Here is a 26768-nt window from a genome sequence, read left to right on the forward strand (position 1 = left end):
ATCTGTTCCGTTACTCTGCCTTTGTTGGACTCTGTACACACTCCTGCGGTTAGCTGGTTTCTGGGTGACTGGTATAAACACCAGTGTCCTGACTCTGGGAGTCAACAATATTGGGCTAATTCCTAGTCCACTATCAGCTGACCCAGAGGATCCACATCCTCTGGTCGTGACACACAGTAAGCTACGCTGTTTTCGTAACTCTTGAGTTACCAGGAAAAGCAAAGCTTGCTGTGCTACCTTATTTGTGCAGCTACCTTATACTGCTATGGGAGTTATGGAAACAGAGGAGCGTAGCTGACTGAGATATTTCTGTAACTTCAGCCACCACTTAGGCCATGTTCACATTTCCAGTGAACGTTTCTGGCATGTTGTTCCAGCAGAGAACAGCCTGACGAAGTTCACCAGATCCAGCATTGACGGATTCTACAGATCACTACTGGAAAAAAACAGGAAAAGTTGTATCTGCCCTTTACACTTTCTCTCCAGGTTTTAGTTTCCAAAACTGTAAAAGGAAACCTGTCCGTGTGGCCAAACTCTTAGGCGGGCCGAACACATTAGATAGATGTCAGACAATTGCTTATTCAGCTATTAATTTGTTCTTTCTTCCAACCCCATACACATGCCTACTCAATGCTAAATGTGCATGTGTCATAAATGAGGGAGGGGAGAAAACCCCTGGCAACAACCACTTACCTCCCTGGCAACAAAAGGATTAGGCAAGTAGAAATCCAACTGCTCATTATCTCCCCCAAAATCTGCTCTAAGGGGAGAATTAGGCTGTCCCCATACACATTAGATGGTCAGCTGGTCCTTCTGTCATCTAACGTGTATGGCCAGCTTTACTTTACCTCTAACAAAGGCTGTAGAAATTACTATCAATGTTGAAACTTCTTAGAACATGTACAGTTTATCAGTTTTATAATTATAGATTCAGCCATGTGGTCTATCCCTATATATGCCATTATAGCAATATTATCTTTTCATACATAATCAGATTTTACTTAATGTCTATTCTGCAATCTGGCATCCACTTGGAAATGTAACTAGTTCGGCTAGGTTCAGGGACTTATAACCTCATTTAAGTCATTATTGCTATATAAAATTAAGTATGGTACTTCCCTTTAATCTGAAATCCTGGATATGTTTTTGCATAAAGCTTGGCCAAGTATTTATAGTACATACACAAAGAAAGTCATTCAAGTTGTCAATCACTTGTAATTACAATCCATGATTAAAAAAGAAAGTTATTGTCAAAACCTGGAGAGGAATATTAGGAAGTAGAAACTCAATAAACATTATGATACAAGACTTCCATGTGACGACTCGCTGCATACCATAATGAGTGTATTCAAGGATAGGCACCCTCGATATGGTTGTTGAAGGGGAAATTTTGTCAAAAATTATTTTGGTGCTAGTTACATGGTAGTTGGTGGTATTCATACATTTGGAACACCAATGATTCCCAAAAGAAATTACAAAAACTCTTTCCAGATAACCTGCCCCTCTAAGGGTCCATTCACACGTCAGCAATTTCATTTCGCATTTTGCTGAACGGAATTGCGAATCCATTCATTTCTATGGGGCAGCATGATGTGCTGCCCGGACACAGAATTGCGGACCCGCACTTCCGGGTCCGCAATTCCCGTCCCAAAAAAAATAGAACATGTCCTATTCTTGCCGGCAATTGCGGACAAGAACAGGCATATTCTATTACAGGGAGTGCAGAATTATTAGGCAAGTTGTATTTTTGAGGATTAATTTTATTATTGAACAACAACCATGTTCTCAATGAACCCAAAAAACTCATTAATATCAAAGCTGAATATTTTTGGAAGTAGTTTTTAGTTTGTTTTTAGTTTTAGCTATTTTAGGGGGATATCTGTGTGTGCAGGTGACTATTACTGTGCATAATTATTAGGCAACTTAACAAAAAACAAATATATACCCATTTCAATTATTTATTTTTACCAGTGAAACCAATATAACATCTCAACATTCACAAATATACATTTATGACATTCAAAAACAAAACAAAAACAAATCAGTGACCAATATAGCCACCTTTCTTTGCAAGGACACTCAAAAGTCTGCCATCCATGGATTCTGTCAGTGTTTTGATCTGTTCACCATCAACATTGCGTGCAGCAGCAACCACAGCCTCCCAGACACTGTTCAGAGAAGTGTACTGTTTTCCCTCCTTGTAAATCTCACATTTGATGATGGACCACAGGTTCTCAATGGGGTTCAGATCAGGTGAACAAGGAGGCCATGTGATTAGATTTTCTTCTTTTATACCCTTTCTTGCCAGCCACGCTGTGGAGTACTTGGACGCGTGTGATGGAGCATTGTCCTGCATGAAAATCATGTTTTTCTTGAAGGATGCAGACTTCTTCCTGTACCACTGCTTGAAGAAGGTGTCTTCCAGAAACTGGCAGTAGGACTGGGAGTTGAGCTTGACTCCATCCTCAACCCGAAAAGGCCCCACAAGCTCATCTTTGATGATACCAGCCCAAACCAGTACTCCACCTCCACCTTGCTGGCGTCTGAGTCAGACTGGAGCTCTCTGCCCTTTACCAATCCAGCCACGGGCCCATCCATCTGGCCCATCAAGACTCACTCTCATTTCATCAGTCCATAAAACCTTAGAAAAATCAGTCTTGAGATATTTCTTGGCCCAGTCTTGACGTTTCAGCTTGTGTGTCTTGTTCAGTGGTGGTCGTCTTTCAGCCTTTCTTACCTTGGCCATGTCTCAGAGTATTGCACACCTTGTGCTTTTGGGCACTCCAGTGATGTTGCAGCTCTGAAATATGGCCAAACTGGTGGCAAGTGGCATCTTGGCAGCTGCACGCTTGACTTTTCTCAGTTCATGGGCAGTTATCTTGCGCCTTGGTTTTTCCACACGCTTCTTGCGACCCTGTTGACTATTTTGAATGAAACGCTTGATTGTTCGATGATCACGCTTCAGAAGCTTTTCAATTTTAAGAGTGCTGCATCCCTCTGCAAGATATCTCACTATTTTTGACTTTTCTGAGCCTGTCAAGTCCTTCTTTTGACCCATTTTGCCAAAGGAAAGGAAGTTGCCTAATAATTATGCACACCTAATATAGGGTGTTGATGTCATTAGACCACACCCCTTCTCATTACAGAGATGCACATCACCTAATATGCTTAATTGGTAGTAGGCTTTCGAGCCTATACAGCTTGGAGTAAGACAACATGCATAAAGAGGATGATGTGGTCAAAATACTCATTTGCCTAATAATTCTGCACTCCCTGTAGTACCGGCAATGTGCGGTCAGCAAAATGCGGAACGCACATTGCCGCTTTCCGTGTTTTGCAGATCCGCGGCTCCGTGGATCCGCAAAACACGTTGCGGACGTGTGAATGGAGCCTAAAGGTGCCAAAGATCATCCAATGAATGAGCAAAACGTTTGTACATGGAGTGAAACAACTTTTCATGTAGACACCATAATTATTGTTTCTGGGCAGCATATCTAAACAGCACTCCTCTGTCCAGAAACAATGAATGTTCAAATTCCGCTAGCGCAAGACATACACAGAGTTTACTAGTTATGCTACTAAGAAAATGTCTCCTAAAGGCATGCATGCAAAGCAGACATATGAGGGCACCTACCAAAATGATTCGAAACCTGAAATTATAAGAACCAACGGACAATCTGCTGGACAATGCAACTTTTTTCTCAGTAAATTTAAACTAATTGTCCCGAGTCCCATCCCTGGCACCCTCTGTAAACAGCCGATTTTGTCAGGTAAGCCATGGAAAGCCAAGTATGTAATATTACATGGTGGGCATTCAGATGACTGTAATACAAAGAAGGCTAAAGTGTACTAGAACGGCATATGCTCTGATAGAGTGACTCTCTGTTTTGCCTCATACATGGGGGTCCTGAACAGTCCTGTCCCTCACTGAGAAGCATGGTGAGTATATAACTGAATGAGCAGGAAAACTGTCTGAGCTTTGGGACTGCTACCTCCAGCAAGAAGGTCCAAGTTCAGCGGTCCAAGTTCAGCTTATGCAACTGAGCCAAAAGTCTCCAAGCTCTCTATCTGGCAATACTGATGTTATAACAAAGACATAAAAATATATCATCCCAGTGTTAATTTTCATTTGCAGGACAATAATTTTCTTTTGGCTTCAATCTGAAGTATATAAAAACGCCAACTTGCATGAGGACAAAATTAAAAAACAGACCACAACAACTTTCACTTGTACACTAGTAAAAGCACAGAGACATCCAGAGGGACTTGTCTAAGAGTAATCAAACTCACATTTAATAGCTGTGATTCTAAATGTTGTTTGGTTGAGTATGAAGATAGATGCATGAACTGGCAGATATAGATTACATCGTATACATAAGAAAAGGCACTCCCCTGTGCAGCCTTTCCAATCCTTGCACATAGATCACTGAGGCTGTGAGAACCCAAGCTGGGAGGTTTATGGAGTTGACTGTTCTAATGTCTTTAGAATTACAACGGAAACTCAGTCCAACTGCTTTTCGGATCACCAGCACTTCATTACTTTGTCTGCCAGTATATTTATTTAGTTTCTCCACAAATTTAGTCTTAACAAATGTTATGTGTAAATGCAATTTCCAATAAGCTTGGATGGTCAGGTTCTCCACCTGTAGGTTGTTTCAGACTGAAGGGTAAACTTCAGCTACCCTCCCACTAAGCCTTCCTTATCATCTAGCTCAGGGATGCTAAACCTGCGTCCCTCCAGCTGTTTTAAAACTACAACTCCCACCATGCCCTTCTGTAGGCTGAAAGCTGTAGGCTGTCCGGGAATGATGGGAGTTGTAGTTTTGCAACAGCTGGAGGGCCGCAGGTTGAGCATGCCTGATCTAGCTTATGAGTGTGTCACAGACAAGATATTTGCAAAGAATGTGGATGTTTATAGAATCTCTTCATTGTAACTTACAGATGTCCGGATGTATGCTTGAGATACTATGTAAAGTCAATTTACAAGTACTAATAGATATAGGGTAATAGCATAAACAATGGCTCTTCTGTCAGAGATGTCATTGATCATTATTCTTCCTTCATGCTCTATTACCAGTCTTAAAACAAAGTTCAGCAAGACCATTTATTAAGGCTGTAAAAAGAAGAATATATGGCAGATATATATATTATGGATCCATAGTACAGCACGTATAGACTGCAATGAGCCCATACTGAACCTCCTTGTGTATCTGATTCTACACAGGGGCACACAGAGGATTTTTTAGTCTCTATTAGGCATGAGTGAATTTCTTGAAATTTGTTTCGGGACTTCTAACAAATTGATTGGCAGTTTCAATTCAGGTACAAAAGTGTCAGATTGCCCAAAAAAGTTGTATATGGCACTCGGAGGTCTCTTATGACTGTATGCAACCCTTTTAAAGCTCTTTAATACCAAGACAGCATGGGTCTATGGGTAAATGCATGGTAGAAGTGATAACAAAGAGCCTAGTTAAGAACATACTTCACTGTCAGGTTTGTCGTGCTTTTTAAAAATGAAAAAAGGGCCAAAAATGATTCCTTTTGGAGAAGATATCTGCCAGTGTTTATATACAAACGGCAGTATTGGAAAAAAGCAATGGCTTGTTTTGAACCAGCCTTCCAAAAATTACCCGGCCCCAGCCCGCAACAATACCCCTGCAGATGGGTGCTTCCACTGCAACCAGCCTGGACACTTAAAGAGGAACTGTCCCCACCTCTGGTTAAACCCTTGTAACCAGCTGCGGGCGGCACGATTCATCCTGTGCGCCCATTCCGTGTGAGTGTCTCTTGTTCCCATCCTTGCCTCTCGGAAGCGTCGCCAGTACATGTTGGAGGTAATGGCATACCGGGCTAGGAGGCATTTTTTGACCTCCGCATAGTCTCTGCTTTGCTCATCTGGAATGGCCCAGTATGCTTCCTCTGCTCGGCCTGTTAGTTTGCCAGCCAGGATGGGGACCAATTCAGAGTCGCCAATGTAGTGTAGTTTACACTGCCTCTCGAAGTCCTGGAGGAATCCATCAATGTCTTCAGGGTTGTCCTCAAACACTTTGAAGGATTGACGGGTCACCTTTAGACTATTGTTGAAAGTTGCGTTTCGGTTGGAGGTGATGTCTCCAGAACTGCTCCGGCTGCTTTCTATTTTGCTAGCCCTTTCTCTCTCCGCCATTTGAGTTACCTGGTCTATCACTTCAAAGGGAGGATTTGGCCCATATACTGCCAATCTGCTCCTTACCCGCTGGGAGACGACATCCATTTCTATGTGGGGAGTGGCTTCATAGCCATTTTGGCTTAGAGTTGTTTCTCTTTCGTCCATGTCATGCTGTCTTTCTTCTCGCTGATCAAGATCTATGAGGGTGGCAATTAGCTCTGCTTTTTTGAGTCCTGCTGCGTGTTCCCCTCTCTGCGTTAGTAGATCTTTAAGTGCTGCTACGTTCATCAGTTTGTAGCTTTCTGCTATCTCTCTGCGCTGAGGTTCCTTTGTTTGAGGAGAATCCCGCCGCTTGCCACAGAAATACAACAGATTTCCCTTTAGGTGGACAAGTAACATGGTCCTGGGACAGGAAGACACATAGGAGCACAAAGTGCAAGTTAATGGGGGAGGGGGCAACAAACAAAGTCTCAAAGTCATGGCGCTCCGTGACAACCAACTTAGACAGAAACTAGGGGGGGAAGAACACCGCCTGGAGGACCTTCCGTTCGAATGCGAGGTCTTGGTTGGCTAGAGCATCTAGCCTACAGTGTTTAGCAAAAGTCAGGAAACTAGACCATGTTGCAGCCTTGCATATCTGATCAACTGAGGCCTCAGCTTTCTCTGCCCACATTGCTGACATGGCTCTAGTTGAGTGGGCTTTTATAGTTAAAGGGCAGACTATATTCTGAAGTCTGTAGGATTCTCTGATAGTCTCTTTTATCCATTGTGCTAAGGTCTGTTTTGAAGCCTTGTTGCACCGAACTGGACGAAAAGATTAGTTGATCTCCTCCCGGATTTTGTCCTTTGAAGGTAAGCCAGAATTGTTCTTCTAACATCCAGACAATGGAATCGTTCCTCCTGTACATTTTTGGGGGAGGTACAAAATGAAGGAAGCATTATTTCCTGTTCCCTATGAAAGGGCGAAACTACCTTAGGTAAAAAGGATGGATCCAGTTTCAGTATTATACGATTGTCTAGAATCTTTAAATATGGCTCCATTATTGACAGGGCTTGGATCTCCCCTATTCTACGAGCTGTAGTTATCACTACCAGGAACACAGCTTTAAGGGTCAACATCTTATCTGAAATTTGATCAACTTGTGCAAAAGGGGGGCTACAAAGGCCATTTAAGACCATGTTTAAATCCCAAGCAGGAACTGTCTGTCTAAAAGTAGGTCTCATCCTGCACACTGCCTTTACAAACCTTTTTATCCATCTGTGATCTGCCAATGGGGCGTCTAGAAAAACAACCTAATGCAGAATTCGGGACTTTTAGGACACTGGGTTTTAATCCCATCTGAAGGAAATCCAGAATGCAACCTATAGAAGGTGAAGTGTTATCTGGATGAGTAAGAGACAACCATGAAGTAAACTTCTTCCATATTTTGTTATATATGGCTGAAGTTACCGGTTTGTGACATTTCTGCAACGTCGATATTACCTTGTCTGAGAGGCCTTTCTTTTTTAGAGTCTGCCTCTCGGGATCCAGGCTGTTAGATTTAACTTCTCGAGATCTGGATGTTTTAAAGGACCTTGTAGAAGACGATCTTGTCTCTTTGGAAGGGATATTGGATCCTCAATAGACATCTCCTTCAGAATTGGGAACCAGCCTCTCTTGGGCCAGGCTGGTGCTATCAAGATTAGAGTTGTTGAACTGACTCTTTTTTTTTTTAAGACCGCAGGAATCAGAGGTAAAGGTGGGAATGCATAGGCCAGGTCCATATTCCACTCCTGAGCTAAAGCATCTACTCCCATCGGGTTGTCTCTTGGATTTAGTGAATAGAAAAAATCCAGCTGAGAATTCTCTTTTGACGCAAAAAGGTCTATTTGTGGACAGCTCCACTTGTGACAAATCAATTGGGATACTTCCTTGTTTAGCATCCATTCTACTGGGTTGAATTTGTGTCGGCTCAGGAAATCTGCTGTGGAGTTGAATGCTCCCTTTAGGTGAATAGCTGAGATGGAAAGGATTTTCCTTTCTGCCCATGTAAAGATTTAGTTTGTAAGATTCTGAAGGAGAGGGTTTCTTGTTCCTCCCTGACGCTTCAGATAGCAGACCATAGTCATATTGTCTAAAAGTATTTTTATATGTTGTCCTTAAAGTAGATGCTCTGCTGCCGTTAGCGTCTCCAGTACCGCCTTCAACTCTCAGAAATTTGATGACCTCTGACTGTCCTGTAAGGACCACTTTCCCTGAAAGAAGCAATCTCTCAAATAGGAGCCCCAGCCTCTCTGACTCGCGTCCGTGGTGATCACTATTGTTCGAGACGTTTTCCAAGGAATTCCTTTCTTTAGATTTTCCGGGTTCACCAACCAGGATAGGGAGTTCTTTACCTTCTCTGAGAGGATTGTCCTGGAGTTGAGGGAGCGGTGGTCTCTGTCCCATTATGAGAGCACTGCGTCTTGTAATGTTCTTGAGTGGTACTGTGCCCAAGGTATAATTGAGATGAATGATGTCATAAGGCCCAGGATCTGCATATACTCTCTTAAGGTATGATTTTCTTTCCTTTTGAAGGATACTATTCTTTCTCTTATCCTTTCTTGATTTATATCCGGGAGATAGGAATGCTGTTCCACCGAATCTAGAAGGGATCCCAAAAAATTTTTTTCCTGGTGTCCGGATGCAGGTCCGATTTCTTGTAATTTATAATCCATCCCAACTCTTTTAGCAAGGATAGAGTATGTTGAATGTGATACTCATAGCAGAATCAGCTTCTGAAGGAAGAAATCGTCTAGGTAAGGCTACTTTCACACTAGCGTTCGGGGCTCCGCTTGTGAGTTCCGTTTGAAGGCTTTCACAAGCGGCCCCGAACGGATCCGTCCAGCCCTAATGCATTCTGAGTAGATGCGGATCCGCTCAGAATGCATCAGTTTGGCACCGTTTGTCCTCCGCTCAGCAGGCGGACCCCTGAACGCAGCTTGCAGCGTTCGGGTGTCCGCCTTGCCGTGCAGAGGCAAACGGATCCGTCCAGACTTACAATGTAAGTCAATGGGGACGGATCCGTTTGAAGTTGACACAATATGGCTCAATTTTCAAACGGATCCCTTCCCCATTGACTTTCAATGTAAAGTCAAAACGGATCCGTTTGCATTATCATGAACAAAAAACAAACAAAAAAAAAAAACATTTTTTTTTTTTTTTTTTCATGGTAATGCAAACGGATCCGTTCTGAATGGATCTAAGCGTTTGCATTATAGGGGCGGATCCGTCTGTGCAGATACCAGACGGATCCGCACCTAACGCAGGTGTGAAAGTAGCCTAAGGTACTATCAATATCTAGTTTTGCTGTAAATAGGCCATCATTTCTGTGATCACTTTTGTGAAAATGCGCGGAGTAGAGGATATCCCGAACGGCAGGCATTGAAACTAGTAATGGAAAATTCTTCCCTTGTATTTGATCGCAAATCTTAGATATTGTTGGTGCTGCTGATGTATGGGGATGTGGTAGTAAGCATCCTTTAAGTCTATGGTGCATAGGAACGCACCTGGAGTTATTAGTAGCGTTGTCGATCTTATTGATTCCATTTTGAATTTGCGATATACCACCCGCTTGTTCAGGAATTTTAGGTTGACAATTGTCCTGATTGACCCATCTGGTTTCTTTATGAAGAACAACTTTGAGTAGCGTCCTTTGAATTCTTGTGGGTGAGGCACCTGAATTATCGCTCCCAGACTTACCAGTTTTTGTATGTCTGCCAAAAGTTGACTCTGCAGAGAATCTGTCTGAAACTCTGTGATCTGAAAAATCCGGGGAGGAGGACAACGGAACTCGATTCTGAATCCCTGGCGGATGGAGTCTAGAATCCATAGTTTTGTGTGATTCGCCCCCCATCTCTGCCAGAAGAAACACAATCTTCCCCTCCACCGGCCTAGCGTCATTGTTTTCCTGTATTTGCATTTGGGTTGAAGAGAAATCCTCTTCCTCTTCTTCCCTTAGGGTAACTCCATCTACCCGTCTTACTGTCACTCCTGTGACAGGTCTTAGAAGGTCTGAAAGATTATCTTCACATTAGTGATCTGACAGCTTTATTTGGTTTTGGAAGAGCTGGAGTGTGGTTCGTGTTGAAGTCCTGTTCATCCATAATCCTCAGAATTTAAGTGTTCCGCTTGTTTTTTTTTGTATTCCCCCCTGGTTGTTTATTAGGCCTCAGCGAGACGCAGGTTCCTTCACCAGGGAAGAAACGGGTTGTCTCTGCCCTGTCATTACCTTTAGGGCATCCGAGGGTCACCAGGGTATTCTAGGTTCCTGTGTATGGGCATCTCTACCATCGAGAGGTGCCCATACGGATAGGAGTTAGGGCCAGGAGCAGGGTTTTATAGGTGGTGACCCTTTTCCTTCCCTAGCGGTGAGGCCTAGTGTCTTTCCCCTTCCTTCTTGTTGTCTTTTGGTGTTCTCCCCTATTTATATCCGTGACATTATCCAGAGCCAATGCCGCCATTCTTGTTCTGATCTGTGCAGCTATGGATACTATGTCTGCACTGGTCGAACAGCAGCAGAATCTGAATTTGGAAGTAGCAGACCTCCTCGCCACAGTCTTGCAGATTCAGAGTCCACAGGCTGCTGGTTCCGGTGGTGTGTCCCAGGCCTGCCCTGAACCGAAGGTGGCTCTCCCGGACAGGTTTTCCAGGGGTAGTGACAATTTCATCCGGTTCAGGGAGTCATGTAAATTATACTTTAGGCTGTGTCCATACTCTTCTGGGGATGAGTGTCAACGTGTGGGTATGATTATTTCATTGCTTAAAGAGGACGCCCAATCTTAGACTTTTTCTCTGCCGACCGGATCACAGTCCCTTCGGTCGGTAGATTAATTCTTTAGAGCCTTGGGGCTTATCTACGATGACCCGGATCGGATCTCTCAGGCCGAGACCAAGTTACGGGGTTTGCGGCAGGGAGAATGGGCTACCGATACAGAGTGGAACGATGCTGCTCTCCATAGCCAATTCTGTCAGGGTCTCTCTGAGAGACTGCAGGACTGAATTATTGGAAGCAGCTATGTCCCTTGCTGTACGTCTTGATAGACGCCTGAGGGAGAGATCTAGGGGTCCTCACCTTCAGGACGTACTGTCCAATAAGGGTACTGCTTCCTTTGACACTTATGGTGGAGAGACACTGGTGGTTGCACCTTGCGAGAAGCCTATGCAGTTAGTAGGAGCTACTCCTGGAACTTCTGGCAAAAGTTTTGGTCATGTGAAAGGAGTCTACTTTTGTTGTGGCAAGAAGGGACATTTTGTGAATATTTGTCTGTATTTGCAGCATCAAGGTGTAAACAAAAAGGAAAAAACGTTTGATCCCCAAATTACTATTGGTGGTGTGGGTGGGGAGCACGAAAACCTACTTTTGTCTTTCACTGGTAGTACCCGTTTTCTCCTGTCTGCCGAGGTGGCGCTAGAGTCCAAAACTGTGAAAATCAAAGCATTTATCGACAGTGGGGCAGGAGTTAACTTGATTGATGGACAGTTTGTACGCATTCATGGGTTGACTACTAATGCATTAGAGAATAGTATTTCTGTCTTTGCAATTGACTCAGCACCTCTCACCCAAAAATGCCTGACACAGGTAGTGAATGACATATCCTTTCAAGAATGGGTGATTTGCATCAGGAATCTATTTCCTGTTATGTGTTGGAGGGTCTGCCTGCTCCGTTCGTGTTGGGTTTACCATGGTTAAGCAAACATAACCCTAACATCGACTGGCAAGCGAGACAGATTCTCGATTAGAGTGATTTTTGCATGGACAACTTGCATCGTTCTCTATGGTTACCACTAAAACTGTACCCTCATTTATTTCTGAATTTTCTGATGTGTTCTCTGAGAGTGGTAATCAGGAGATGCCTCCGCACCGGGAGTATGACTGTCCCGTCAATCTTATTCCCGGAGATAAATTGCCCAAATATCGGTTGTATAATCTTTCGGAACTCGAAAGAAAGGCCATGCGAGAGTATATTACCGAGAGTTTGGCAAAGGGACATATTAGACCATCCAATTCCCCAGTGGCTGCTGGATTTTAATTTGTTAAGAAAAAGGATGGCTCCCTGAGACCATGTCTGGACTTCTGTAAGCTCAATCGTATTACTGTCCGTGATCCTTACCCTCTTCCTTTGATTCCAGATTTGTTTCGTCAGATTGTCGTCGCCAAGGTGTTCTCTAAATTGGATCTGAGGGGGGCATACAATCTGGTAAGGATCAAGGAGGGGGATGAGTGGAAAACCGCATTTAATACCCCTGAGGGTAATTTTGAAAACCTTTGGGTAAACCAATGCTCCTGCGGTTTTTCAACACTTTGTCAATAACATCTTTCATCATCTGGTGGGGAGGTTTGTCGTTGTATACCTTGATGACATACTAATTTATTCGCCTAATATGGAGACTCATCAGGATCATGTGAGACAGGTGTTACAGATCCTAAGAGAGAATAAGTTATTTATATAAAATGCTAAGATGGAAAAGTGTGTATTTGCTGTACAGGAAGTACAATTTCTGGGTTACCTGCTCTCATCCTCAGGTTTTCATATGGATTCCAAGAAGGTCCGTGCCGTGTTGGACTGGGATCGACCCGAAAATCTGAAAGCGCTTATGCGGTTTTTAGGGTTTACCAACTACTACCGTAAATTTATCTTGAACTATTTATCGGTGGTTAAACCTTTAACAGACATGACTAGGAAGGGTGCTGATATTTCTATCTGGTCTGATGCGGCATTACAGGCCTTTTCTGCTGTGAAATAATGTTTTGCTTCGGCCCCTATTCTGGTGCAACCAGACGTGTCTCAGCCTTTTATTGTTGAGGTTGACGCGTCCGAGGTAGGGGTAGAAGCAATCTTGTCGCAGGGTCCTTCACCCAGTAAGTGGCGCCCATGTGCATTTTTCTCAAAAAAAACCTCTCGACTGCTGAAAGGAATTATGATGTGGGGAATAGGGAATTGCTGGCCATTAAGTTGGCATTCGAGGAATGGCGGCATTGGTTGGAAGGAGCAATTTATCCTATTACGGTAATTACGGGTCACAAGAATGTGGCCTACCTGGAGTCGGCTAAGCGACTTAACCCAAGGCAGGCCAGATGGTCATTGCTTTTCACCAGATTTAACTTCATCGTCACTTACCGCCCTGGGGTTAAGAAAGTCAAGGCGGATGCATTGTCGCGTAGCTTTCCTGGGGGGGGGGGGGGGGGGTGAGTCTAATGACCCTAGTCCCATTTTATCTGAAGGGGTAGTCATATCCGCTCTTTATCCTGATCTCGAGGCCAAGGTGTTGGAGGCACAGGAGGATGCTCCGGACTCTTGTCCTTCGGGGAAATTGTTTGTTCCCTCCGAATTGTGTCACAAGGTGTTCGACAAACATCACTGTACGGTGCTTGCTGGGCACCCTGGGAGCAGATCGACTGTCAATCTCATCTCTCGCAGATTCTGGTGGCCAGGGTTGCGTAAGTGTGTTGAGGACTATGTGTCAGCCTGTGGTACCTGTGCACGTGCTAAGGTGACACATACTCTGCCTTCCGCATCTCTGCTTCCATTGCCCATCCCGTCCAGACCTTGGACCCATTTGTCCATGGATTTTATCACGGATTTACCGAATTCTTCAGGAAAAAACATGATTCTGGTGGTAGCTGATCGTTTTAGTAAAATGGCACACTTTATTGCATTACCTAGTCTACCTAATGCTAAAACTCTTGCACAGGTGTTTGTCGACAACATCGTGAAACTACATGGCATTCCCTCTAATGTGGTGTCCGATAGAGGGACTCAGTTTGTTTGCAGATTCTGGAAAGCGTTCTGTACTCGTCTGGGTGTACAATTGTCCTTCTCTTCGGCTTTTCATCCTCAGTCGAACGGACCGACGGAGCGCACTAATCAGAATCTGGAGACTTACTTGAGATGTTTTGCTTCACAGAATCAGGAAGAGTGGTCTTCATTTTTGTCGTTAGCTGAGTTTGCTATAAATAACCGTAGACAGGAATACACTGATAAGTCGCCGTTTTTTGGGGCATATGGGTTCCATCCACAGTTTGGTACATTTTCTGGTGCTCAAAATTCCGGCATTCCTGAGGAGGAACGATTTTCCTTTTCTTTGTCTTCTATTTGGCGGAAAATCCAAAATAACCTGAAAAAGATGGGCAACAGGTATAATCGTGCTGCTGACAGGAGACGTATGAGTGGTCCGGACCCGAGAGTGGGTGATTCTGTGTGGTTATCTACAAGAAACATTAAACTTAAGGTACCTTCTTGGAAGTTGGGCCCAAGATTTATTGGTCCATATAAGATCCCTGCCATTGTTAACCCTGTAGTCTTCCGTCTTGAACTTCCTCAGGCATTGAAAATCCATAATGTATTTCATAAATCGTTGTTAAAGAAATGAGTCGAACCTCTTGAGCCGTCCTCCTTCCCTCCCGCTCCTGTCATGGTGGACGGCAATTTAGAATTTCAGATCAGCAGGATGGTGGACTCCCGAGTTCTCCGGAGATCCCTCCAGTATCTCGTACATTGGAGAGGGTACGGACCAGAGGAGAGAATGTGGGTTCCAGTGACCGATGTTAATGCTAGTCGTCTGGTGAGAGCATTCCACAGAGCTCATCCTGATAAGGTCGGTCCTGGGTGCCCGTAGGTCACCCGTAGAAGGGGGGGTACTTTCACTCCTGTGACAGGTCTTACAAGATCTGAAAGATTATCTGCACATTAATGATCTAACAGCTTCATATTTGGTTTTAGAAGAGCTGGAGTGTGGTTCGTGTTGAAGTCCTGTTCATCCATCATCCTCAGAAGTTAAGTGTTCCGCTTGTTGTGTTTTGTATCACGCCCCCCTGGTTGTTTATTAGGCCTCAGCGAGACGCTGGTTCCTTCACCAGGGAAGAAACGGGTTATCTCTGCCCTGTCATTACCTTTAGGGCAATCTGATGGTCACCAGGGTTTTCTAGGTTCCTGTGTATGGGCATCTCTACTATCGAGAGGTGCCCATACCGATAGGAGTTAGGGCCAGGAGCAGGGTTTTATAGGTGGTGACCCTTTTCCTTTTTTCCTTCCCTAGCGGTGAGGCCTAGTGTCTTTCCCCTTCCTTCTTGTTGTCTTTTGGTGTTCTCCCCTATTACATCCGTGACACTTACCTTCCCTTTAGCCGTTGTGTTTTGGAACTGTCTAGAGGGCAAAGCCTTTTTTCTTATCTGCCGCACTCTCCAGAATAGAATCTAGGACTGGTCTAAATAGGTAGGATATAGGTATAAAGAGAAGAAAAAAACGAGGGTTAATCCAATCTAGTGGAGGACTCCAAGAGATAGGACATAACTAGAGGCATCAGCGGATGGAGGATAGAGAAAAAAAGTGGAATAAGAACGAGAAAATCAAGTGTAGCAGGGAAGGCAGCTAAGGGGGCGCTCACGCTGAAAGAGATCAGCGTGTAAATGATATAAGAAGTAGTGACTAGGAAGGTCTAATATGGTTCACTGGAAAGTGGACCAAGCTAGACTAGTCAAAAAGTTTGACCCCCATGAGAAGCGCCAAATCCCAAAGTGTTCCAGAAAAAAATCCAAAAGACCAGGATGCTCCTGATGAAGGGGTTTGCATACCCCGAAACGCGTTGAGCTGTTTGTGATCTGTTTGTCTATATTAAAGAAGCCAAAGTCTTCATTAATACTACTGAAGTGAAGACTTTCTTTCCACACTGGGCAACTATCAGCAATTAAGACTCTACAGGCAGTCCTGGCTGGGGGCTTGTTGGTCCCTGCTGGTGTCTTGAGTTTATCCAGCTGGCCACCTCCCCTGTCAAGTGAGTTATTTTACTTTTTATCACTTACCTAGCATTTATTTGGCTATTCCAGTTTATATATAGTTAGTCTATGTGAATATGCTTTACCTACTAATCTCATAGTGTGTACCCTATTAGGGAGTCAATTGTGTTGGGTTACCAATTACCCTATTTTCTTGGGTCACCTTTCACATGGTGGTCACCTCACATTAATAATATGCCAGTTAACACTTCTTAGATCACATACTGGTCTTTTGGATTTTTTTCTGGAACACTTTGGGATTTGGCGCTTCTCATGGGGGTCAAACTTTTCGACTAGTCTAGCTTGGTCCACTTTCCAGTGAACCATATTAAACATTCCTAGTCCCTACTTCTTATCCCAAATAGGTAGGAGACAGTGAAGGGGATTGCACATAATCTATTTTTGGAAGCTATATCCCCTGACCATGATTTAAGCCAGAGCACCCGCCTTGCCGTATTTATTAGTGAACCATTCCTTGCAGAAAACCGGGTGCATTCTGCTGAGGCATCTGCCATGAAAGAAGTAGCCATCTTTAATAATGGTAGTGACTCCAAAATTTCTTCCCTGGATGTTTTTAGCTTGAGATGAGTTCCAGTTGTTCGAGCCACAGAAACATCGCCCTGGCCACGGATGTGGCCGCAATATTTGTGTTAATGGACACAGACGAAGATTTCCATGCTTTTTTTTTAATAAGCCGTCTATTTTTCAATCCATCGGATCCTTCAACTGGGATGAATCTTCAAGTGGAATTGTGGTTTTCTTTGCCACTTGAATATCGACTTTAGGGATTTCTTCCTATAATTTTGTCTCTTCAGGGTCAAATAGCAGTCTCCTTTTAAATTCCCATGGAACATATAGTTTATTTTCTGCTTCCTCCCATTCGTCTTTTATTAATTCCTTTAGAATAGAGTTCACTGGAAAAAGCTTCTTCTTTTTTGCTCTCAGGCTCCCAAACATTTCATATTGAATGGTTCGGGCCTGCTCCTCCTCCTCGATTGCCATCGTCTGTCTCATTGCTGTTAGGAGGGCATCTAAGTCAAAAAATAAGTATCTTCCTGGTTCATCAGAGAGAGAGGAATGGGGGGATGTTCTTCTTCCATCTCTTCTGAATAGTATAAGCCATCATCCTCAGAATCAGAGTCCATCTGAACCGTCGTTTGGAGGGTGGTGGCGAGGGGACTGGAGTAGGGACTTGGTTTAATCCTGCCGCCTGGACTTCTTCCCTTATAATAGCTCTTAATTCTGACATAAAGGAAGGTTGTTCCTCTTTAAGAATTTTAGATAAGCAGTCCGGACATAGAGATTTCTTATACGACTCCGATAGTTTTTTTGGACATGTTGCATATTTTTTAGCTTTCTTTTTTGAATCCCCATGGCACTTGTGTCCTGTCTTTTTCTCAGCCTAAGGCGGAAGAGAGAGAGAGCTAGGTTCATATAGAACTCTCTAACACAAAACAGGGCAGGGAGTGTAACTTACATGACCCTGGATGGGGGAGTCTGTACCAGCCTCCTGCTTTCCAGACATCTGGATCTCCATGATGCACAACTGAACACTCAGCCATCATCACTTAAATGGACTTACCCCATTTTGGTCCGTCTCCCCCGCCGCCGTGCAGCTCCGCCTCCTCTTCCTGGGCTACTCATTCCAAGGAAGAGTCAACCCCCATGCGAGGCCTCAGATTACCGAGGTCTCCAGCATGCGATGTGCGCCACCATCTTCCGGCGAACGCACACTTCCGGTCACGTGGTCCGGCTTGGCAATCCTCCACCACTGTGTGCCTAGAGGAGCGCAGGAGCCGCAGCCGAGGCCAGAGCTCCCAACACAGGAGAAGCGGCATCGGTGTCCCCGTTACCACAGCAATTTACTTGAGGCTTACATGTCCAGCTGGAACTTGCAGAAGGTGTCCATGAATGGTGCCAGACGCCAGGTATCCAGAGGGGTGCTAGCTTAGGCTACAGGAAGCTGAGAGGAGAGGCATAAACCCCTCGACCCAGCCTCAGCCTTTTCCTAACATATCTTATTTCTTCATCCCTTAGCAGGGACTCCTCTCTGCTCCTATCCCCGTAGGGACAGGAAGAACACTGGAGAGTGGGGGTGGGGAGGGGCCTTTTAATCTCTCTTGCTTCGTGTCCCTACAAAGACCAATAGGACATCCTCCAGTGGGTGTTGTCATGGAGGGACGCCCTGGAAATCACAGATCCATATCTGATTTAAATTTTTTTTATGTTTTACACACTTGCGGAGGACAAGTTTATCCACTTCAGTGTGACGATACCACCTGCTGCACTAAACACCCTCAATAACAGTACATTGGTGGCCGGACAAGACAATACACTGGTGGCAACCTGCGCCAGTTCTGGACACTTGTCAGGTCAGGTTTGCTACACTTATTAAAAAATGTAAGAAACTATGAAAGAGTTTTTGTTTTTTGAAAAAATGTGTAATTATGTAAAAAAAAAAAAAAGGCAGCCATTGTATTTATGAAATTTTTTATGTTATTTTGGTTGCTAGCTGACTCCTACACTTTATGAAAAAATGAGTACTATAGCTTTAAATATTGATGTGCAGTGCAATCAGAATCTCAGTTGATGAAAATAGCCGTAGCCCAGTGAAAAACACAATACACTGAATCTGACTAACCCTATTATTCTTCCTATCTTACCAAACAATGTCCCTGTTTGAACCTAAACTGTATTGTATGTCTAAAGATAAAGTTTTCTTTGCTGTCTCTCTGACAGATGTCTGGTCACATCGATGTACAAGCTTTAAATACACATGGCTTCCCTGCATGGGATCTGCTTATGACACATGTCAATATCTTCACTCCTGATTGGCTGAAGCTAATAGCAAGGCAAAATTGGCAAGATTGCCAGCGAGGGCCTCAGCTGGGGTCATGCACATAGGCGTGCGTAGCCTATTGCATTAGGGTGTGCACCCTAAAGCACAAACACACATGCCGCGTGCGCATGTGTATGTATGTATGTATATATATATTATATACACACAAATACACTCTGCATACATACATACAGACCCGCACTCATATAATTATCAATATAAGCAAACATTTAAAAACTGTAAAAAAAAATGTTTTTATTAATTACATTTAATTAAATAAAATGCTGCAGCCTGCAGCCTCATGAAGGGAGAAGAAATCATTTTTAAACTTACTTACTCTACCTGGCTGCCGCCCAGAACCTGTTCTGGGAAAAAACGCTGGGCTCTGCTCTGGCACTTGCCGTGACTCCGCCTCTGTGTACGTTACAGGGGAGGTCTGGAGGAGGAGCAAGTCCGTCCTTCTCTATGCGGCGCTTCGGCTCGCATAGTGAAGGATCGGATCAGGACAAACGACACGGCTGACAGCAGTACAGAGGTGACAGAACCTCAATTTTGAGGCTTGATTAAGCTGTGCCCAGGCACACCCGGCACACCCCGTGCGCACACCTATGGTCGTGCAATCCTCCTTCATCTTTACTGCCCTGCTGTGCTGTCTTCTGGCTTGTAAAATGAGACACCATTTTGAGTGATATGCAAAATCAAATGACATTTTCTAATTTGCTAGAAAATTGGGAAATTCTAAAAGAATTTGATTAATTTAGAATGAATTTCCTCATCTCTATTCTGTATGCATGCAGAGTAGAATGAATTGTTGCAACTTGCCATAGCACAAAGGACCAAGACGCCTGCAATACAGCTAGGCTTATTTTAGCACAGAAAGACAAAGCCAAAAGGTGGACAAATCTTTCTCTCCGGGACCAACAATTCATTCCACCAATACAACAATTACACTACACACAAAACAATATCATCAGATCCTACAATAATATATACGCACCAAAAACTCCTCATGCATACTGTAGAGAAATGAGATAATACATATTACAAAAATATAATCATCTTACCAATTCTTGACCATCCTGTTGCAAAGGTAAAAAGGTGGATTCCAAAATGCTGACTTGATCTTTGCTAAGTTTCTGCCACAGTCCAATCAGTACGATTATCAGATGGGTTGCAGCCTTCAGCTTTATGAATGCTCGAAAGAGATTGTTCTGCAGTTCTTCAGCAGCATCCGCTATACCTATAACCTATAAAAAAAATACTGATTGTTCAAATGATCTCATGATTCAGCAAGTGCATTTTTTACGAGATTTTTTTTTAACTGATGACCTATCCTCTGGTATCTGAGTAGGTACTGGCGCTCGCAGTAACGCCACTGCCTTCTCGCAGCTTTGCCTAAGCCATGTGATGTCACGTTCATCAGTCACATGGCCTAGGCTCAGCTCAGCCCTATTGAAGTGAATGTGGCTGAGCTGCGACACCAAACAGCCACGATGCGCTACTGCGAGTGCCGATGCCTTCTCAAACAGCTGATTAGCTGCGTCTAGGGGACACTACAATGCTACAAGGAGGCCCCATAAACTCTCAGATATGGAAAACACATAGCGGACACATTTACATGCCGATGACCTCGCTCTGCATATGCAGTACAGATTACTTCTGTCCAGCAAAGTTTCTGGCCTGTGTTGTACATGCGCCAATCCATGAGGAGAACGCACAGGTGCCAAAGTTCAGGACAAGAAATGTTTACATTGCTACCTGTGGTACCTTGGAACCGAACCAGAGTTCGGGAAATGTTTTTTTACAGTACAAATTAACCCCTGGACATGAAATGGATATGAAATTTCAGAATTTCACTTTTTTTGGCAGATTTTCCATTTTAATCATAGTTTTTGGAAGGCAGATTTTGATGGACTGTTTTTTTCTTACACCATGTCCCATTTGAAGCCACCCTGATGCACCCCTAGAGTAGAAACTTCAAAAAAGTGACCCCATTTTAGAAACTATACCCTCAAGGTATTCAAAACAGATTTTACAAACTTTGTTAACCGTTTAGGTGCTCCACAAGAATTAATTGAAAATGCATATGAAATTTCAGAATTTCACTTTTTTTGGCAGATTTTGCATTTTAATCATTTTTTTCCGCCAGAATTAACAGCCAAACTAAACTCAATATTTATTGCCCTGATTCTGTAGATTACAGAAACTCTCCATATGTGGTTGTAAACTGCTCTACGGGCACACGGCAGGGCGCAAAAGGAACGCCATATGGTTTTTGAAGAGCAGATTTCAATAGGATAATTTTAACTTGCCATGTCACATTTGAAAACCCCCTGATGCACCCCTAGAGTAAAAACGACAAAAAAGTGACCAGATTTTGGAAACGACGGGATAAGGTGGCAGTTTTATTGGTACTATTTTAGGGTACAGATGATTTTTGGTTGCTCTATATTACACTTTTTGTGAGGCAAGGTAACAAAAACATTTCTGTTTCGGCACTGTTTTTATGTTTTTTTATTTACAACGTTCATCTGACAGATTAGATCATGAGCTATTTTGATAGAGCAGGTTGTTACGGACATGACAATACCAAATATAACATTTTTGTTTAACATTTTTTTGAAAAAAATTATTTTTTTAGTGTCTCCATATTCTGAAAGCCATAGTTTATTTTTATATTTTGGGCGACTGTCTTATGTGGGGGCTAATTTTTTTCAGTATGAGATGACGGTTTGATTGGTACAATATTGGGGTGCATATGACTTTTTGATCGCTTGCTATTACACTTTTTGTGATGTAAGATGACAAAATGGCTTTTTGACACTGTTTTTATTTTTTATGGTGTCCACCTGAGGGTTTAAATCATGATATATTTTTATAGAGAAGGCTGTTACGGACGCGGCGATACCTAATATGTATACTTTTTTTTATTTATTTAAGTTTTATACACTAATATAATTAAAAAAAAATAAAAATAATAATCATGTTTTAGTGTCACCATAGTCTGAGAGGCATAGTTTTTTTTTCTTTTAGGTGATTCTCTTAGGTAGGGTATAATTTTTGCGGGTTGAGATGACGGTTTGATTGGTACAATTTTGGGGTGCATATAACTTTTTGATCTCTTGCTATTACACTTTTTGTGATGTAAGGTGACAAAAAAATGTTTTTTTTTATGGTATTCACCTGAGGGGTTAGGTCATGTGGTATTTTTATATAGCAGGTTGTTATGGACGCAGAAATACCTAATATGTATACTTTTTTATTTTTTTTACATTTAACACAATAAAAGCATTTTAGAAACAAACAAAAAAACATGTTTTAGTGTCTCCATAGTTAGAGCCATAGTTTATTTTTATTTTTGGGGCGATGGTCCTATGTAGGGGCTAATTGTTTGCGGGATAAGGTGACGGTTAGATTGGTACTATTTTTGGGGGCATACGCCTTTTTGATCGCTTGTTTTTTGTGATTTTAGTGATGTAAGGTGACAAAAATGGCTTTTTTTGACACCGTTTTTATTTTTTATGGTGTCTATCAGACGGGGTGGATCATGTGATATATTTATAGAGCCGGTCGTTACGAACGCGGCGATAACTCAGGCAGAGAGTTCCATAGTCTCACTGCTCTTACCGTAAAGAATCCTCTTCTATGTTTGTGAACAAACCTTTTTTCCTCCAGACGCAGAGGATGTCCCCTCGTCTGTCACAGTCCTGGGAATAAATAGATGATGGGAGAGATCTCTGTACTGACCCCTGATATATTTATACATAGTAATTAGATGTCCCCTCAGTCATCTTTTTTCTAAAGTGAATAACCCTAATTTTGATCATCTTTCAGGGTACTGTACCCCCCCCCCCCATTCCAGTTATTACTTTAGTTGCCCTACTCTGAACCCTCTACAGCTCTGCTATGTCAGCCTTGTTCACAGGAGCCCAGAACTGTACACAGTACTCCATGTGTGGTCTGACTAGTGATTTGGACTGCCGGGCCCCTGCAATGATCGGGCGCACACTACTCCAATGCCCGCCTGATCACCATGACGTAATAGTACGTCAAAATGCGGCAAGTCACTTGCCGCCATGACATACTATTACGTCATATGTCGGGAAGGGCGTAAAGGGGTTTTGTCACTTCAGCAAATCGTATTTATTATGTAGAGAATGTTAATACAATACACTTACTAATGTACTGTGATTGTCCATATTGCTTCCTTTGTTGGCTGGATTAATTTTTCCATTACATTATACACTGCTTGTTTCCATGGTTATGACCACGCTGTAATCCATCAGTGGTGGCCGTGCTTGTGTAGTATGAAAAAGTACCAACCTATGTGTGCTCCCACGGTCCCGGCCGTCAGATAGGCTGGCATTTTTTCCTATAGAGTACTAGCATGGCCACCACTGATGGATTGCAGGAAGATCGTAACCATGGAAACGAGCAGTGTATAATGTGAAGGAAAAATTAATATAACCAGCAAAGGAAGCAATATGAATAATAACAATACATTAGTAAGTGGCTTGCATAAACTTTCTGTACATGATAACTGCCACTTGCTGAAGTGAGACAACCCCTTTAACATCATCTGTCTGGTTCATTACCTGATAATCATCATCATCATCTGCCTGCCTCATTACCTAACAATCTTCATTATCATCCATTTAGGGGATATTTAGGGATATTAAGGGTCAGTGGTGTTAAGGCCAGTATTAGGGGAAAAATTCTGGGTCAGCTCTTGTCTGTTTGCTCATCTTTGGTTGACATCTGTCTGCTTCATTACCTGACCATCATCATGGTCATCCATGAAAATCTTTATCATCATGATACATTTGCCTTCATCATTCAATTCCTGTCATCCATCTGAGAGTTTATACTTCTGCATATTTGTTACCTATCAGTGTTGATTTGTTCTTCACAATTGTTACACAATTTGGCCCTGTAAGTCCTGGAGGTACTTGAGTACTGTGAAATACTATTAGTATCTGGGGACGGCGACTGCTAAAGGTGAAGTCCAGTTCTGTAGTTTTGGTAACAACTGGTTTCATTACAACGTTTACTGATTGGTCAGTCATGTTACCGGATCTTAACATTGACATGCAGTATGTTATCTGCTGGCCCAGCAAAAACAATGGCCTGATCACAAATGCCTTAAGGGCCCTTTACACGGGCCAAGAATCCGTAAGACAATTGCTAACAAGTGTTCATAGGAACACTAGGAATTTTCTGGCGGTGTTAAAGTGCCACCGATTACCAGATGAATGAGGCAAACGCTCGCTCATCAGGTAATAGATCATTCATGTTGTTTGCTGGCAGCAGAACGTGCGGTGTAAACAGGCTCTGCCCCCAGCAAACAATGAGTCAGTATAGGGAGGAGCGATGGCATTAGTGATCACTCCTCTGCATACTGTGGAGGAGATAGCTGCATATAAATACAGTGGTCTCCTCCACTGACAAGCAGACGATTCCTGGGAAGGAACGCTACCTTCCCGACAATTGCCTGTTGTATCGTCCAAGGTAAAGGAACATTTAGGCTCTAGAGGACCCAAAGCATAGTGCATTTTATGTACAGCAAATTGTTGCAATGCTTAGTTTTCCGGGTGGTGATGCTACAAGGGAACAGAAAACCCGCTGCTAGATTCACCAACAGATGACTGTTTATTGTCAGGGTATCCTTCTAAGAAAAAAGAAATGCAGAAAGTAAAGACACTCGGGGCTGTAGAATTCTCTACCAATGTTCACTGAAATAGAGCTGGTATGGCTTAAGAAATGACCAGCTCAATTTTAAAGTTGCCTTAAGACGAGCAGCTTGCCTTTTTGCTTTCTGCCAATGGTCACACAAATGAACCAACGTGTGGGTTTTGCATTCCAAAGCATTCGTCAAGATAACATATCACTGTGCCACAATGGTCCTTGTAAAGTGTATTCACATGGTAGCCTCTAACTAAACGCTTTGATCCCAGTAAGAATAGGTTCATCTGATCTATACCTGGCCGTGTCTGAATGCTCTGCTTTGTTAGGAAGAGAACTGTCTACGGCGTAATATGTCCATGTTTTGCAGGTAATAGAATGGCGCCAGGATGACAGTGCAGCAAGAGATGCCAGAGTAAACACTTTTTTGTTACAACGTTTCTCATTCTTCTAACACTCTGCAATCTTCCCAGATGGAATTCTGGAGACCAATATGTGCAGATTGTTTGGTGATAGTAAAATTGGGTAATGCTTTATACAATATAGCAAAGGGTATTTTAGGTGTTTATTAGATAAGTTATGGTCTTTTATTTACATATTAAACCAATACCGTAATAAAAATATATAATAATCAAACTCCAAAATATAATAAATCATAAACTACAAAATAACAAAAAAATTTTTTTAAAGGAGAAGAGGCACTGCTGTTCTACGGTACATTTCTGAAACCAGATATGAACATCTGTATAATGTACAATGTGCCGTACAGTACAAGACGATTGTACAATACCAATTTACTTATCGTACTTATTTTTCTAGAGACAATTTTAACTCTGACTGAAAGCAGATTGTCAACCCGTTATAGTTGCAATAACACACAGATATACAAGTAGATCTTCTATATATTCCAGGAAACGTAAAGGTAAATTCCAGAAGAAAGGATATAGGGGGTCATTTACAAATTTTAAATACGCATTTCATTCGCAAATGGCGACTTCGCCAGCTATAGGGCTTTATTAAGATCGGCGTCTTAAACGCCAGTCTTAATAAATGTGCCCCATAGTGTGTGTCTATCTATATCATCCCTCCCCTCTGGATAGCGGCATTTGTAGCCAACTGGGCCCGGAAATGCAGTTATTTAAAGTATGTGCCCAGGGTGCAGAAAAAAAGCAATGAAGGGGATGTGGTATACTAGCACAATGGTCCCTTCATTGGTAGGATCATGCAGTCCTAGAGGTTGGACTACTACCAGTCATTAAATGATGGTATATTCTAGCGATATGCCATCACGTTACAAGATTAAATACCCTTTCAAAATAAACACTTTTAGAGGTAAAAACAGAGACTTCCAGCTGAGAAATCTGTTACACATGTTATTCGCTTACTGGCAACCTATAATTTTCATAAAGCTCACTGGCAAAGGTACACTCAGATGCGAACTGAAACAAATGTCTCTATGTCTCATCTGTGAAACGCTAAAAACAAATTATATATATATATATATATATATATGTATGTATGTATCTTATCTGACTGACATAACATCTGCTGCAAATTATACAGAAAGGAATATGCCAATGAATTAAAAAGTAATCTTTTGCAGATGCTTTGAACAGAAAGCTGTTATATTGGTAAAGAGTTGTGCCAAGCACCAGATAAGCAATGCTAGTGGAAAGCAAGCACTGGGAAAGTGTTAGTTGCGCCTTTCACTTATCCCTAATGGATGCTTGCCATGAAAATCAGAATAAATAGGAGATGATCAAAGATATACGTATGTGATGTGTGATGCTATATTATACTTTATGTTTTAGCCGCTGAAGGTCTGACTGGTTTAAGACATTTCTGATAATCTAGAGTTGAGAGAATGCAATTCATTGTAGAAACAGCTTGAAAAAGCCTCTAGGAGAAGCAGGTACATATATATATTCCTTATCAACCGGAATCATGTTACCACTGAACAAAAACTGATCCTATATTTATTTTTTACTATAGTGTACTGTCATATATTTATGTTGCAATAATACGGATGCAAGTAAAATGTACAGTATATGCCTTAAGATACTGGACATCCCTGGGGGCTTTTATTATACCCAATACTAATCATGGTTCATCAAGGGTTAATGGCTCAGATCAGAATATTCTATGATCCCAGCCATTGCTGCGAGTGTGCTTGTCAATCATAGCCTACTCCACCCCCGCAGTGGAGATTACAGGAGCACAGCTGTTGTGTCAGCACATACGATGATGACATACATGTACGATATCGGTGGGATCTACATCCTGCGTATGACATCGATGCATGTTA

The 26768-nt window shown here is 42.6% G+C and overlaps 1 protein-coding gene across 4 annotated transcripts in view; it reads right to left on the minus strand.

Moving 5' to 3' along the window:
• BBS9 (Bardet-Biedl syndrome 9) overlaps positions 1-26768 on the minus strand; it is a 484979-nt gene that overhangs the window by 87303 nt on the left and 370908 nt on the right. For all 4 annotated transcript variants that reach the window (XM_040434317.1, XM_040434316.1, XM_040434315.1 and 1 more), the window contains one exon: positions 19846-20028. In XM_040434317.1, coding sequence (XP_040290251.1) covers positions 19846-20028 — 183 coding nt within the window. The remainder of the gene's footprint in view (positions 1-19845; positions 20029-26768) is intronic.

The sequence above is a fragment of the Bufo bufo genome, chromosome 5 (genome assembly GCF_905171765.1).
Source record: "Bufo bufo chromosome 5, aBufBuf1.1, whole genome shotgun sequence".
Taxonomy (NCBI): Eukaryota; Metazoa; Chordata; class Amphibia; order Anura; family Bufonidae; genus Bufo; species Bufo bufo.